Source organism: Tachyglossus aculeatus, chromosome 4, assembly GCF_015852505.1.
Source record: "Tachyglossus aculeatus isolate mTacAcu1 chromosome 4, mTacAcu1.pri, whole genome shotgun sequence".
Taxonomy (NCBI): domain Eukaryota; kingdom Metazoa; phylum Chordata; class Mammalia; order Monotremata; family Tachyglossidae; genus Tachyglossus; species Tachyglossus aculeatus.
The window spans coordinates 22845253-22862222 of record NC_052069.1 but is presented as its reverse complement, the minus strand read 5'-3'; the positions used below and the strand labels follow the sequence as shown (position 1 = coordinate 22862222).

Below are 16970 nucleotides of genomic sequence, written 5' to 3'. Positions count from 1 at the left end.
GATGAATGAATGAATGGATGGGTGGATGGAAGGATGATTGACTGACTGAATGAATGAATGAATGAATGAACGAATGAATGATTTAATGAGTGGATGGATGAATGAATGGATGGATGAATGAATGATTGAATGAATGAGTGAATGAACGAATGAATGATTGAATGAATGGATGGATGGATGAATGAATGAATGGATGGGTGGATGGATGGATGATTGACTGAATGAATGAATGAATGAACGAATGAATGATTTAATGAATGGATGGATGAATGAATGATTGAATGAATGAATGAACGAATGAATGATTGAATGAATGAATGGATGGATGGATGAATGAATACTAAATCCTGCTGAATGAGTGACTGAATGCTTTGTTTCAACTCCCCTCCTTCCCGTCGCTCCCCCCCGTTTGGGCGCGCAGATGGTATCGCCCGGTCCGCCTCAGCTCCGCCCCGCCGCCACCCCCGTGTTCTTCGCCGAGTTGGTCTCTCCCTCCGCGTCCCCGGCGGCGTCGGGGGCTGGAGGTCGGTCCTCCGGACGCCGGGGGGCGCTCGCACCGGGCGGCCGTGCCTCGTGCCCAGCGAGCGCGCGTGCGCGTCCGCCCGCCGCTCGGGCGTCTCGCGCTCTGAGGAGACGCTCTGAGGGGAAGCCCGCGCGGGAGGGCGGCCGCCGACACGACGACGACGACGACGAAGGTGGAGGAAGAAGAAGAAGGAGGACGACGGACGGAGTGATAGGCAGGTTGAGGCAGGTCGGCCGGCCGGCAGGCAGGCATCGTGTCGGGCAACCCTGGGCGGAGCGGAGCGGCGCGGAGCTGAGGGGAGGCCCCCGGCTCGGAGGGAGAAGGCGGCCAAGATGGCCACCAAGAATTTCCGAGTCAGCGACGGGGACTGGATCTGCCCCGACAAGAAGTGAGTCGCCCACCTTTCCTTCAGCCCGGTTTACGGGGCGCCTGCTGCCGGAGCAGCGCCCTACTAACCGCCTTTCGGGAACCGCCACTAGTCAGTCAGTCAGTCAGGCGGCTTTGTGGACCGCTTACTGTGGGAACAGCGCTGCACTAAGCGCCTGGGAAGGACAGGCTGGCATTCAGTCAGTCAGTCAGTCATATTTATTGAGCGCTTACTGTGGGCACAGCGCTGCACTAAGCGCCCGGGAATCCAACTTGGCATTCATTCATTCATTCAGTCGTTTATTGAGCGCTTACTGTGCGCAGAGCGCTGGACTAAGCGCCTGGAAGTCCAAGTTGGCATTCATTCATTCATTCAATCGTCTTTATTGAGCGCTTAACTGTGTGCAGAGCGCTGCACTAAGCGCCTGGAAGTCCAAGTTGGCATTCATTCATTCATTCAATCGTCTTTATTGAGCGCTTAACTGTGTGCAGAGCGCTGGACTAAGCGCCTGGGAAGTCCAACTTGGCATTCATTCATTCATTCAGTCGTCTTTATTGAGCGCTTACTGTGGGCAGAGCGCTGGACTAAGCGCCTAGGAAGTCCAATTTGGCATTCATTCAGTCAGTCAGTCATATTTATTGAGCACTTACTGTGTGCAGAGCGCTGCACTAAGAGCCTGGGAAGGACAACTTGGCAATCATTCATTCATTCATTCAATCGTATTTATTGAGCGCTTACTGTGGGCAGAGCGCTGGACTAAGCGCCTAGGAAGTCCAACTTGGCATTCAGTCAGTCAGTCATATTTATTGAGCGCTTACTGTGGGCACAGCGCTGCACTAAGCGCCCGGGAATCCAACTTGGCAATCATTCATTCATTCAGTCGTTTATAGAGCGCTTACTGTGGGCAGAGCGCTGGACTAAGCGCCTGGGAAGTCCAATTTGGCATTCATTCAGTCAGTCAGTCATATTTATTGAGCGCTTACTGTGTGCAGAGCGCTGCACTAAGAGCCTGGGAAGGACAACTTGGCAATCATTCATTCATTCATTCAATCGTATTTATTGAGCGCTTACTGTGGGCAGAGCGCTGGACTAAGCGCCTAGGAAGTCCAACTTGGCATTCAGTCAGTCAGTCATATTTATTGAGCGCTTACTGTGGGCACAGCGCTGCACTAAGCGCCCGGGAATCCAACTTGGCTATCATTCATTCATTCAGTCGTTTATTGAGCGCTTACTGTGGGCAGAGCGCTGGACTGAGCGCCTGGAAGTCCAAGTTGGCATTCATTCATTCATTCATTCATTCAATCGTCTTTATTGAGCGCTTAACTTTGTGCAGAGCGCTGGACTAAGCGCCTGGGAAGTCCAACTTGGCATTCATTCATTCATTCAGTCGTCTTTATTGAGCGCTTACTGTGGGCAGAGCGCTGGACTAAGCGCCTAGGAAGTCCAATTTGGCATTCATTCAGTCAGTCAGTCATATTTATTGAGCACTTACTGTGTGCAGAGCGCTGCACTAAGAGCCTGGGAAGGACAACTTGGCAATCATTCATTCATTCATTCAATCGTATTTATTGAGCGCTTACCGTGGGCAGAGCGCTGGACTAAGCGCCTAGGAAGTCCAACTTGGCATTCAGTCAGTCAGTCATATTTATTGAGCGCTTACTGTGGGCACAGCGCTGCACTAAGCGCCCGGGAATCCAACTTGGCTATCATTCATTCATTCAGTCGTTTATTGAGCGCTTACTGTGGGCAGAGCGCTGGACTGAGCGCCTGGAAGTCCAAGTTGGCATTCATTCATTCATTCATTCATTCAATCGTCTTTATTGAGCGCTTAACTGTGTGCAGAGCGCTGGACTAAGCGCCTGGGAAGTCCAACTTGGCATTCATTCATTCATTCAGTCGTCTTTATTGAGCGCTTACTGTGGGCAGAGCGCTGGACTAAGCGCCTAGGAAGTCCAATTTGGCATTCATTCAGTCAGTCAGTCATATTTATTGAGCACTTCCTGTGTGCAGAGCGCTGCACTAAGAGCCTGGGAAGGACAACTTGGCAATCATTCATTCATTCATTCAATCGTATTTATTGAGCGCTTACTGTGGGCAGAGCGCTGGACTAAGCGCCTAGGAAGTCCAACTTGGCATTCAGTCAGTCAGTCATATTTATTGAGCGCTTACTGTGGGCACAGCGCTGCACTAAGCGCCCGGGAATCCAACTTGGCAATCATTCATTCATTCAGTCGTTTATTGAGCGCTTACTGTGGGCAGAGCGCTGGACTAAGCGCCTAGGAAGTCCAATTTGGCATTCATTCAGTCAGTCAGTCATATTTATTGAGCACTTACTGTGTGCAGAGCGCTGCACTAAGAGCCTGGGAAGGACAACTTGGCAATCATTCATTCATTCATTCAATCGTATTTATTGAGCGCTTACTGTGGGCAGAGCGCTGGACTAAGCGCCTAGGAAGTCCAACTTGGCATTCAGTCAGTCAGTCATATTTATTGAGCGCTTACTGTGGGCACAGCACTGCACTAAGCGCCCGGGAATCCAACTTGGCAATCATTCATTCATTCAGTCGTTTATTGAGCGCTTACTGTGGGCAGAGCGCTGCACTAAGCGCCTAGGAAGTCCAATTTGGCATTCATTCAGTCAGTCAGTCATATTTATTGAGCACTTACTGTGTGCAGAGCGCTGCACTAAGAGCCTGGGAAGGACAACTTGGCAATCATTCATTCAATCGTATTTATTGAGCGCTTACTGTGGGCAGAGCGCTGGACTAAGCGCCTAGGAAGTCCAACTTGGCATTCAGTCAGTCAGTCATATTTATTGAGCGCTTACTGTGGGCACAGCGCTGCACTAAGCGCCCGGGAATCCAACTTGGCAATCATTCATTCATTCAGTCGTTTATTGAGCGCTTACTGTGGGCAGAGCGCTGGACTAAGCGCCTGGAAGTCCAAGTTGGCATTCATTCATTCATTCAATCGTCTTTATTGAGCGCTTAACTGTGCAGAGCGCTGCACTAAGCGCCTGGAAGTCCAAGTTGGCATTCATTCATTCATTCATTCAATCGTCTTTATTGAGCGCTTAACTGTGTGCAGAGCGCTGGACTAAGCGCCTGGGAAGTTCAACTTGGCATTCATTCATTCATTCAGTCGTCTTTATTGAGCGCTTACTGTGGGCAGAGCGCTGGACTAAGCGCCTAGGAAGTCCAATTTGGCATTCATTCAGTCAGTCAGTCATATTTATTGAGCACTTACTGTGTGCAGAGCGCTGCACTAAGAGCCTGGGAAGGACAACTTGGCAATCATTCATTCATTCATTCAATCGTATTTATTGAGCGCTTACTGTGGGCAGAGCGCTGGACTAAGCGCCTAGGAAGTCCAACTTGGCATTCAGTCAGTCAGTCATATTTATTGAGCGCTTACTGTGTGCAGAGCGCTGCACTAAGCGCCTGGGAATCCAACTTGGCAATCATTCATTCATTCAGTCGTTTATTGAGCGCTTACTGTGTGCAGAGCGCTGCACTAAGCGCCTGGGAAGTCCAACTTGGCATTCATTCATTCAGTCAGTCATCTTTATTGAGCGCTTACTGTGGGCAGAGCGCTGGACTGAGCGCCTGGAAGTCCAAGTTGGCATTCATTCATTCATTCAGTCGTCTTTATTGAGCGCTTACTGTGTGCAGAGCGCTGGACTAAGCGCCTGGGAAGTCCAACTTGGCATTCATTCAATCAGTCAATCATATTTATTGAGCGCTTACTGTGTGCAGAGCGCTGGACTAAGCGCCTAGGAAGTCCAACTTGGCATTCAGTCAGTCAGTCATATTTATGGAGCGCTTAACTGTGTGCAGAGCGCTGGACTAAGCGCCTAGGAAGTCCAACTTGACATTCAGTCTGTCAGTCATATTTATGGAGCGCTTAACTGTGTGCAGAGCGCTGGACTAAGCGCCTGGGAAGTCCAACTTGGCAATCATTCATTCATTCAATCGTCTTTATTGAGCGCTTACTGTGTGCAGAGCGCTGGACTAAGCGCCTAGGATGTCCAACTTGGCATTCATTCAGTCATATTTATTGAGCGCTTACAGCGTGCAGAGCGCTGGACTAAGCGCCTGGGAAGTCCAACTTGGCATTCATTCATTCAGTCAGTCATATTTATTGAGCGTTTACTGTGGGCAGAGCGCTGGACTAAGCGCCTGGAAGTCCAAGTTGGCATTCATTCATTCGTTCAGTCGTCTTTATTGAGCGCTTAACTGTGTGCAGAGCGCTGGACTAAGCGCCTGGGAAGTCCAAGTTAGCATTCATTCAGTCGTCTTTATTGAGCGCTTACTGTGTGCAGAGCGGTGCACTAAGAGCCTGGGAAGTACAACTTGGCAATCATGCATTCATTCACTTGTCTTTATTGAGCACTTACTGTGTGCAGAGCGCTGGACTAGGGGCCTAGGAAGTCCAACTTGACATTCATTCAGTCAGTCATATTTATTGAGCGCTTAACTGTGTGCAGAGCGCTGGACTAAGCGCCTGGAAGTCCAAGTTGGCATTCATTCAGTCAGTCGTCTTTATTGAGCGCTTAACTGTGTGCAGAGTGCTGGACTAAGCGCCTGGGAAGTCCAACTTGGCATTCATTCAGTCGTCTTTATTGAGCGCTTAACTGTGTGCAGAGCGCTGGACTAAGCGCCTGGGAAGTCCAACTTGACATTCATTCAGTTAGTCATATTTATTGAGCGCTTACTGTGTGCAGAGCGCTGAACTAAGCGCCTGGAAGTCCAACTTGGCAATCATTCATTCATTCAATCGTCTTTATTGAGCGCTTACTGTGTACAGAGCGCTGCACTAAGCGCCTGGGAAGTACAACTTAGCAATCATTCATTCATTCAATCATCTTTATTGAGTGCTTACTGTGGGCAGAGCGCTGGACTACGCGTCTAGGAAGTCCAACTTGGCATTCATTCAGTCAGTCAGTCATATTTATTGAGCACTTACTGTGTGCAGAGCACTGGACTAAGCGCCTGGGAAGTCCAACTTGGCATTCATTCATTCAGTCGTCTTTATTGAGCGCTTACTGCATGCAGAGCGCTGGACTAAGCGCCTGGGAAGTCCAACTTGTCATTCATTCAGTCGTCTTTATGGAGCGCTTACTGTGTGCAGAGCGCTGCACTAAGCGCCTGGGAAGGACAACTTGGCAATCATTCATTCATTCAATCATTTTTATTGAGCGCTTACTGTGGGCAGAGCGCTGCACTAAGCGCCTGGAAGTCCAAGTTGGCATTCATTCAGTCATTCAATCGTCTTTATTGAGCGCTTACAGCGTGCAGAGCGCTGGACTAAGCTCCTGGGAAGTACAACTTGGCAATCATTCATTCATTCAGTCGTCTTTATGGAGTGCTTACTGTGTGCAGAGCGCTGGACTAAGCGCCTGGGAAGTACAACTTGGCAATCATTCATTCATTCAGTCGTCTTTATGGAGTGCTTACTGTGTGCAGAGCGCTGGACTAAGCGCCTGGGAAGTACAACTTGGCAATCATTCATTCATTCAATCGTCTTTATCGAGCAATTACTGCGTGCAGAGCGCTGGACTAAGCGCCTAGGAAGTCCAACTTGGCATTCATTCAGTCAATCAGTCATTTTTTGAGTGCTTACTGTGTGCAGAGCGCTGGACTAAGCGCCTGGGAAGTCCAAGTTGGCATTCATTCAGTCGTCTTTATTGAGCGCTTAACTGTGTGCAGAGCGCTGGACTAAGCGCCTGGGAATCCAACTTGGCATTCATTCATTCAGTCGTTTATTGAGCGCTTACAGCGTGCAGAGCGCTGGACTAAACGCCTGGAAGTCCAAGTTGGCAATCATTCATTCATTCAGTCGTCTTTATTGAGGACTTATAGTGTGCAGAGCGCTGGACTAAGCGCCTGGAAGTCCAAGTTGGGATTCATTCATTCATCGTCTTTATTGAGCGCTTACTGTGTGCAGAGCGCTGGACTAAGCGCCTGGGAAGTCCAACTTGGCATTCATTCAATCAGTCAATCATATTTATTGAGCACTTACTGTGTGCAGAGCGCTGGACTAAGCGCCTGGGAAGTCCAACTTGGCATTCATTCAGTCAGTTAGTCATATTTATTGAGCGCTTACTGTAATAGTAATAGTAATAATGGCATTTATTAAGTGCTTACTATGTGCAAAGCACTGTTCTAAGCGCTGGGGGATACAGGGTGATCAGGTTGTCCCACGTGGGGCTCACAGTCTTAATCCCATTTTACAGATGAGGTAACTGAGGCACAGAGAACTGTGTGCAGAGCGCTGCACTAAGCGCCTGGGAAGTACAACTTGGCAATCATTCATTCATTCAGTCGTCTTTATGGAGCGCTTACTGTGTGCAGAGCGCTGGACTAAGCGCCTAGGAAGTCCAACTTGGCATTCATTCACTCAGTCATATTTATTGAGCGCTTACTGTGTGCAGAGCGCTGGACTAAGCGCCTGGGAAGTCCAAGTTGGCATTCATTCAGTCGTCTTTATTGAGCGCTTAACTGTGTGCAGAGCGCTGGACTAAGCGCCTGGGAAGTCCAACTTGGCATTCATTCAGTCAGTCATATTTATTGAGCGCTTACTGTGGGCAGAGCGCTGCACTAAGCGCCTGGGAAGGACAACTTGGTAATCATTCATTCATTCAATCGTCTTTATTGAGCACTTACTGTGTGCAGAGCGCTGCGCTAAGCGCCTGGGAAGTACAACTTGGCAATCATTCATTCAGTCATCTTTATTGAGCGCTTACTGTGGGCAGAGCGCTGGACTAAGTGCCTGGAAGTCCAAGTTGGCATTCATTCATTCATTCAATCGTCTTTATTGAGCGCTTACAGTGTGCAGAGCACTGGACTAATAGCCTGGAAAGTCCAAATTGGCATTCATTCAATTGTCTTTATTGAACGCTTACTGTGTGCAGAGCGCTGGACTAAGCGCCTGGGAAGTCCAACTTGGCATTTATTCAATCAGTCAGTCATATTTATTGAGCACTTACTGTGTGCAGAGCACTGGACTAAGCGCCTAGGAAGTCCAATTTGGCATTCATTCAGTCAGTCATATTTAGTGAGCGCTTACTGTGTGCAGAGCGCTGGACTAATTGCCTGGGAAGTCCAACTTGGCATTCATTCAGTCGTCTTTATTGAGCGCTTAACTGTGTGCAGAGCGCTGGACTAAGCACCTGGGAAGTCCAACTTGGCATTCATTCGGTCAGTTAGTCATATTGAGCGCTTACTGTGGGCAGAGCGCTGGACTAAGCGCCTGGAAGTCCAAGTTGGCAATCATTCATTCATTCAGTCGTCTTTATTGAGGGCTTATAGTGTGCAGAGCGCTGGACTAAGCGCCTGGGAAGTCCAACTTGGCATTCATTCATTCAGTCGTCTTTATTGAGCGCTTACTGTGTGCAGAGCACTGCACTAAGTGCCTGGGAAGTCCAACTTGGCATTCATTCAGTCGTCTTTATTGAGCGCTTAACTGTGTGCAGAGCGCTGGACTAAGCGCCTAGGAAGTCCAATTTGGCATTCATTCAGTCAGTCATATTTAGTGAGCGCTTACTGTGTGCAGAGCGCTGGACTAATTGCCTGGGAAGTCCAACTTGGCATTCATTCAGTAGTATTTATTGAGTGCTTACTCCGTGCAGAGCGCTGGACTAAGCGCCTGGGAAGTCCAACTTGTCATTCATTCATTCAGTTGTATTTATTGAGCGCTTACTGTGTGCAGAGCACTGGACTACGCACCTGGGAAGTGCAACTTGGCATTCATTCATTCAGTCAGTCATATTTATTGAGCGCTTACTGTGTGCAGAGTGCTGGACTAAGCGCCTGGGAAGTACAGGTTGGCATTGATTCATTCATTCAATCGTATTGAGCGCTTACTGTGGGCAGAGTGCTGGACTAAGCTCCTGGGAATTCCAAGTTGGCATTCATTCATTCATTCAATCGTCTATTGAGCGCTTACTGCACAAGAACAGTGCTTTACAAATAGTAAGCGCTTAATAAATGCCATCGTTATTATTATAATTTGGCATTCATTCAGTTGTATTTGGTGGGTGCTTACTGTGTGCAGAGCGCTGGACTAAGCGCCTGGAAAGTCCAAGTTGGCATTCATTCATTCATGCAATCATCTTTAATCTATCGTATTTATTGAGCGCTTACTGTGTGCAGAGCACTGTACTAAGCGCTTGGGAAGTACAAGTTGGCAACATATAGAGACAGTCCCTACCCAACAGTGGGCTCACAGTCTAAAAGGGGGAGACAGAGAACAAAACAAACATACTAACAAAGTAAAATAAATAGAATAGATATGTACAAGTAAAATAAATAGAGTAATAAATCTGTACAACCATATATACATATATACAGGTGCTGTGGGGAAGGGAAGGAGGTAAGATGGGTGGATGGAGAGGGGGACGAGGGGGAGAGGAAGGAAGGGGCTCAGTCTGGGAAGGCCTCCTGGAGGAGGTGAGCTCTCAGTAGGGCCTTGAAGGGAGGAAGAGAGCTAGTTTGGCGGATGGGCGGAGGGAGGGCATTCCAGGCCAGGGGGAGGACGTGGGCCAACGCTTTATTGAGCGTTTACTGTGTGCAGAGCACTAGACTAAGCGCCTGGGAAGGACAAGTTGGCATTCATTCAGTCGTATTTATGGAGTGCTTTTTGTGTGCAGAGCACTAGACTAATCGCCTGGGAAGTCCCAGTTGGCATTCATTCAGTCGTATTTATGGAGCGCTTACTGTGTGCAGAGCACTAGACTAATCGCCTGGGAAGTCCCAGTTGGCATTCATTCAGTCGTATTTATGGAGCACTTACTGTGTGCAGAGCACTGGACTAAGCGCATGGGAAGTCCAAGTTGGCATTCATTCATCCATTCAATCGTATTTATTGAGCGCTTACTGTGTGCAGAGCACTGGACTAAGCGCTTGGGAAGTACAAGTCACTGAGCCCCCTCCTTCCTCTCCCCCTCCCCCCCCGCCTTACCTCCTTCCCCTCCCCACAGCACCTGTATATATATGTTTGTACACATTTATTGCACTATTCATTTATTTTATTTGTACATATTTATTCCATTCATTTTATCTTGTTAATCTCTTTTGTCTTGTTGTCTCTCTCCCCCCTCTAGACTGTGAGCCCACTGTTGGGTAGGGACCGTCTCTATGTGTTGCCAACTTGTACTTCCCAAGCACTTAGTCCAGTGCTCTCCACACAGTAAGCGCTCAATAAATACGACTGAATGAATGAATTCTATTTATTTTATTTTGTTAATATGTTTTGTTTTGTCATCTGTCTCCCCCTTCTAGACTGTGAGCCCGCTGTTGGGTAGGGTCCATCTTTATATCTTGCCAACTTATACTTCCCAAGCGCTTAGTACAGTGCTGTGCACACAGTAAGTGCCCAATAAAGACGATTGAAAGAATGAATGAATGACCTCTCTTCCTCCCTTCAAAGCCCTACTGAGAGCTCACCTGCTCCAGGAGGCCTTCCCAGACCGAGCCCCCTCCTTCCTCTCCCCCTCTCCATCCCCCCCACCTTACCTCCTTCCCCTCTCCACAGCACCTGTATATATGTATATACGTTTGTACGGATTTATTACTCTATTTGTTTTACTTGTACATATTTATTCTATTTATTTTGTTTGGTTTATATGTTTTGTTTTGTTGTCTGTCTTCCCCTTCTAGACTGTGAGCCCGCTGTTCACGCTTAGTAAGCGCTCTATACATACGATTGAATGAATGAATGTTCGGTAGGGACCATCTCTATATGTTGCCCACTTGTACTTCCCAAGCGCTTAGTACAGTGCTCTGCACACAGTAAGCGCTCAATAAATATGTTTTGTTTTGTTGTCTGTCTCCCCCTTTTAGACTGTGAGCCGTTGCTGGGGACGGACCGTCTCTATATATTGCCAACTTGTACTTCCCGAGTGTTTAGTAGAGTGTTCTGCACACAGTAAGCGCCCAATAAATACTATTGAATGAATGAATGTGTGTCCGCACTGCCCCTCCCTCCCCAGAGCGGGCCCCTCACCCCGTCAGGAATCATCATCATCATCATAGTGATGGTATTTGTTAACCGCTTACTGTGCGCCAAGCACTGTTCTAAGTGCCGGAGGGGGATACAGGGTGATCAGCTTGTCCCAAGTGGGGCTCACAGTCTTCATCCCCATTTTACAGATGAGGGAACTGAGGCTCAGAGAAGCTAAGTGACTTGCCCAACGTCACACAGCTGACGATTGGCGGAGCCGGGATTCGAACCCATGACCTCTGACTCCCAAGCCCGGGCCCTTGCTACTGAGCCACGATACTTCTCATCATCACCCTCCTCCTCAATCGTCAGTGAGAAGCAGCGTGGCTCAGTAGAAAGAGCCTGGGCTTGGGAGTCAGAGGTTATGGGTTCGAATTCTGACTCTTCCAAATTTTTTTTACATGTATATATATATATAGCATTTAAGTGCTTATTATGTGCCAAGCACTGTTCTAAGCGCTGGGGAGGTTACAAGGTGAACAGGTTGCCCCACGTGGGGCTCACAGTCTTCATCCCCTTTGTATACAGATGAGGGAACTGAGGCACAGAGAAATTGTTCATTCATTCATTGTCGTATTTATTGAGTGCTTACTGTGTGCAGAGCACTGTACTACGCACTTGGAAAGTACAAGTTGGCAACATATAGAGACGGTCCCTACCCAACAGCGGGCTCACAGTCTAGAAGGGGGAGACAGACAACAAAACAAAACATATTAACAAAATAAAATAAATAGAATAAATATGTACAAATAAAATAAATAGAGTAATAAATACATACAAACATATATATATATATATATATATATATATATATACAGGACATATATACGCGTGTATATATATATATGTGATTTGCCCAAAGTCACACAGCTGACAAATGGCGGGGCCGGGATAAGAACCCACGACCTCTGACTCCCAAGCCTGGTCTCTTTCTACTAAGCCACGCTGCCATTGGTCAGCTGTGTGCCTTTGGGCCAGTCACTTCACTTCTCTGGGCCTCAGTTCCCTCATCTGGACAATGGGGATGAAGACTGTAAGCCCCCCGTGGGACAACCTGATCGCCTTGTAACCTCCCCAGCACTTAGAACAGTGCTTTGCACCTAGGAAGCGCTTAATAAATGCCATCATTATTATTATGATCCCGGTGGTGTGGTGCCGAGCTCCCATCCCCGTGCGGCCGGCGGGCCGGCGCTGTTGTAACCTTGGAGGGTGGTGTTGGCCCCCCCCCTCCCCCCCCCCCCCCCCCCGTGGGGTGTCCCGGAGGGGAGGGGGCCACACTGAGCACCCACCCCCACCCCCGGCCCAAGCCCACCGCCCCGGACTCTCTGCACACTAAGCCACTCCTGCCTCTTCTCATTCTCCTTCTGCCCCCTGCCCCTGCTCCTTTGCCTTCTCCTTCCCCTGCCCCTTCTGCCCCCGCTCCTTCTCCTTCCCTTGCTCCTTTCCGGACTCTCCACGCACTAAGCCTCTCCTGCCCCTTCTCATTCTCCTTCTGCCCCCTGCGTCTTCTCCTGCACCTGCTCCTTTTCCTTCCCTTGCCCCTTCTCCTGCCCCTGCTCCTTCTCCTTCCCTTGCTCCTTTCCAGACTCTCCGCACACTAAGCCACTCCTGCCCCTTCTCATTCCCCTTCTGCCCCCTGCCTCTTCTCCAGCCCCTGCTCCTTTTCCTTCTCCTTCCCCTGCTCCTTCTCCTTCCCTTGCTCCTTTCCCTTCTCATTCTCCTTCCCCTGCCCCCTGCCCCTTCTCCTTCCCTTTCTCCTCCTTCCCCTGACCCTTTTCCTTCTGCTCTCTTTCCTTCCCCTGCCCCTTCTCCTTCTCCCCCTTCTCCTGCTCCCCCTCCTCCTTCTGCCCCTGCCCCTCCTCCTCCTCTCTCTGCCCCTCCTCCTCCTCTCTCTGTCCCTCCTCCTCCTCTCTCTGCCCCTCCTCCTCCTCCCCCTTCCCCTTCATCCCTTACTCCTTCTTCATCCCCTGCCCTTTCCTCCTTCTTCCCCTGCTCCATCTTTTTCCTCTACCCCTTCTCCTTCCCCTGGTCCTTCCCCAGCCCCTGACCTCATGGGGAGCAGGTCTTCTTGCTCTCTGGCCCCACTTTGAAGGTGGCCCAGGGCCAGGTTGTCTCCTCACCTCACCCTCCTGAAATCCCACACACAATCAATCTCTCCCTCTCCTCCCCCCTCTCTCTTCCTCTCTCCTTCCCTCCCTCTCCCCCACCCCCTCAGCCTTACTGAACGCACAACTCTTACAAGAGGCCTTCCCCCCCTAAGCTCTGCACATAGTAATGCAGAAGCAGCGTGGCTCAGTGGAAAGAGCGCAGGCTTGGGAGTCAGGTCATGGGTTCTGATTCCGGCTCCACCACTTGTCAGCTGTGTGACTTTGGGCATGTCACTTAACTTCTATTGGCCTCACTTCCCTCATCTGTAAAATGGAGATTAAGACCGTGAGCCCCATGTGGGACAACCTGACCACCTTGTATCCTCCCCAGCACTTAGAACAGTGCTTTGCACATAGTAAGCGCTTAACAAATGCCATTATTATTACAGTAATCAATCAATCGTATTTATTGAGCGCTTACTGTGTGCAGAGCACTGTACTAAGCGCTTGGGAAGTACAAGTTGGCAACATATAGAGACAGTCCCTACCCAACAGTGGGCTCACAGTCTAGAAAAGCTAGTAAGCACTTTGTAAATGCGGTTGAATGACTAATAATGATAATGATGGTATTTGTTAGGCACTTACTATGTGCCGGGTACTGTACTAAGCACTGAGGGGGTTACAAGCAAATCAAGTTGGACACAATCCTAGTCCCATGTGGGGTGGCTCACAGTCTCAATCCATATTTTACAGATGAGGGAACTGACGCACAGAGGAGCAAAGTGACTTACCCAGGGTCTCACAGCAGACACTTGGCAGAGCTGGGATTAGAATCCATGACCTGACCCGTGCTCCATCCACTGTGCCATGCTGCCTCCCCCTTCCTCGTCTGCCATTCCCTTGTGTCACCCTGACTTGTCCCCTTTGCTGTTCCCCTGCCCTCCCCAACACTGATGTATCTGTAATTTCTTATTTACATCAATGTCTGTCTCCCCACCTCTAGACTCTAAGCTCGTTGTGGGAGGGGAATGTGTCCGTTTATCGTTGTACTCTCTCAAGCGTTTAGTACCGTGCTCTGCACGCAGGAAGTGCTCAGGAAATGCAATTGAATGAATGATTGAAGAGGGCTCTCAAAGCGTTCACTCCGACTCTCTGCCAGGTTAGCGTCGCAGGGAGAAGCCCCCAAATCAATCAGTCGATTGTCGAGCGCTTACTGGGTGCACAGCTATGTGCTAAGCACTTGGGAGAGTACAGTGCAACGGAGTTGGGAGAGACATTCTCAGCCCACAGTGAGTTTTACAATCTAGAGGGAGCTGAAAAGCAGCCAGATGTTTTATTTGGGAGAGAGGAAACAGGTTATGTAACCTTCTGGTGGGCCCTATTGCATCAGGCAGTTTATTGAGCGTTTACTGCGTGCAGTGTGCTATGCTCAGCTCTGGAAGATCCCATTTTCACAGCATTGGTAGACACGATCCCTTTCCACCACCAGCCAAACGCTTAATACGGTACAAGGCACAGAGTAAGTGCCTACTGCTTAATGGTGGACCACACCTCCAGGAAGCCTTTACTGACTAATCTAGCATCTCCCACTCCCATTTCCCTCCTTACTGTGTCAGCAGTGCACTGGAGTCCATTCATTCATTCGGTCGTATTTATTGATCGCTTACTAGGTGCAGAGCACTGTAGTAAGCACTTGGGAAGTACAAGTCGGCAACATGTAGAGACGGTCTCTGCCCAACAACGGGCTCACAGTCTAATTCTGTTGTAGGGGGAGGGATGTAGGGTCCAAGTTGTAAACTCCCGGAGGGCAGGTCTCCTAGTGCAGTGATACTCTCCAAACTGTATTCATTCAGTCATATTTATGTAACGCTTACTGTTTGCAGAGCACTGTACTAAGCGCTTGGGAAGTACAGATCGGCAACATAGAGACGTTCCTTACTCAACAGTGGGCTCACAGTCTAGAAGGGGGAGACCGAAAACAAAACAAGTAGACAGGTGTCAATACCATCAGAATAAATAGCATTATAGCTATGTACACATCATTAATAAAATAACTAGAGTAGTAAATATGTATAAATATACACAAGTGTAGTACAGTGATTTGCTTACGATTTGTCCAGTACGTACTGATTGTTTCACTAAAGGTTTTGTGGGTTAGAGTATGGCTTTTCTTTTGACAATTTCTTCCTAATCTCCACAATAGAAGTTTGGAGCCAGATGTATCTAAAAATCAATCATTGGTACTTATTGAGCACCGTACTAAGCGCTTGGGGGAGTATACTACAACAGCAGGTAGACAGGTTCCCTGTCCACAGAATCGCTGGGGTTATCTAATTTTGGTTTCTCCAGGGTGCTTCTATTTATCTTTAAAAAAAAAAAAACTTGGCTTCCCAAATCGATCTTGTGATAACAAAGCAACGTCTTCAATTGAAATCCTACTTCGGTGATCATTTTTTCTACTGCATTGTAAAATGGGGGCGGGGGGAATTAAATTTTGAAGGTGAATGACAAATCTCAGATGTAAACATTTCTATTTAGTTAATAGGTCATGCAGTTCAATTGAAAAGGTGTAACCACCTCTGAATATATAGGAAGATGTGCTGTTACACTTAGGAAATTATTAAATCTAGATTGTTGTCTGTCTCTACATCTTTTGCTTTTATATAAAAAATGCGCCTTGTTGCTAATGGAACTTGGAAAATTTTCCTCTCTATGTAACAAACAGGAGAATCTCACTTCTTCCATTTCCTTTCCATCCTATTTAAAAAATTCATATTCTTAAAATGATTGGAGGTGCCATGAAGGAAATGGGTTTTGAAAGTATGAGTGCGTATCGGTGAATGTCTTTTTGTGATCACGAAGTCGTACCAATTACACAAACCTCTCTCCTTTACTGATGCTTTTTTTTCTTCTCTTGACCTCTAGTTAACACTGCCACTTTGAGGCTTGGAGAAAATCATATCAAGCTAAAAACCACAGGGAGATTTTTAAAAACAATTTATTCTCTCAGAGGGTTATTTTAGAGTCCTATGAAGAGAATGTGTGAGGAGTGAAAGACTTTCGACTTCATTTATTGTATTTTGAGAAACTATTGAATTCCAACTTTAGTAGTGTGGACTTGTCTTGGTGGGGTAAAGAGTCACCAAATCGGGGTTTTCCTCAATTTTCACTGCACCGTATATTCAGGCCAAGACCATAAACCAGCTGTCTTTTGTCACAACTGATTAGTGAAAAAGGAAAACCCATTTAATCGGCTCTTGCTTCATTATGCCGTTGTCAGTGTTAACAAGGAAGTCACAGAATTGTTAATACATTACAATTTTGCTGATGCTGAAATCCACTGATGTGAATCCCCACAAAACAGGATTTTACTATTATGCGATTAGGTCGTTGTATTAACATTTTGTCATTCATTAAAATGTAATTGCCTTCTGGATAATATTGGGAGTTAGAAGAACCGGTTGCTGTTTACAAATTTCTCCAGTGACTTAGATGGTAGTAGTGAATCATTTAACATCCTGGTACCTCATTTTAATGATTGAAAAAACAGAGCGACGAGTACTTGTCACTAATGATGGTACGTAAGTGTTTTACTGTGTGCCCAGCGCTGTATTAAGTGCTGGAGGACGTACAAGGTAATCAGGTTGGACACAGTTAATGTTCCACGTCGGGCTTACAGTCTAAAATGGGAGAGAGAACAGGTAGTGAATTCCCATTTTCCGCAGGAGGATACTGAGGTTCAGACAAGTTAAGTGACTTGCCCCAGGTCACAGAAGGAAAGTAGCAGAACCGGAATTAGAATCCAGGTCCCTTGACTCCCAGCCTTGTGCTCTTCCCACACTGCTTCCCAGTTCCCATCCGCTGTCAAGTTTCTTAAGGGATGATTGGAAAACCGGCAACAAATTTTTAGACGTGCTCGCAAGCAAAAGTATTACCTTTAATTCACGTACATGAGATTTTTAAAAGAATATCAAATAATTATATTTAAATA

At 47.7% G+C, this 16970-nt stretch overlaps 1 protein-coding gene across 2 annotated transcripts in view; it reads left to right on the top strand.

Moving 5' to 3' along the window:
- Positions 1–619: 619 nt before the first annotated feature.
- ZRANB2 (zinc finger RANBP2-type containing 2) overlaps positions 620–16970 on the top strand; it is a 33801-nt gene continuing 17450 nt past the window's right edge. For both annotated transcript variants that reach the window (XM_038744543.1, XM_038744542.1), the window contains exon 1: positions 620–911. In XM_038744543.1, the coding sequence (XP_038600471.1) occupies positions 856–911 (56 nt within the window). In that variant the 5' untranslated portion in view covers positions 620–855. The remainder of the gene's footprint in view (positions 912–16970) is intronic.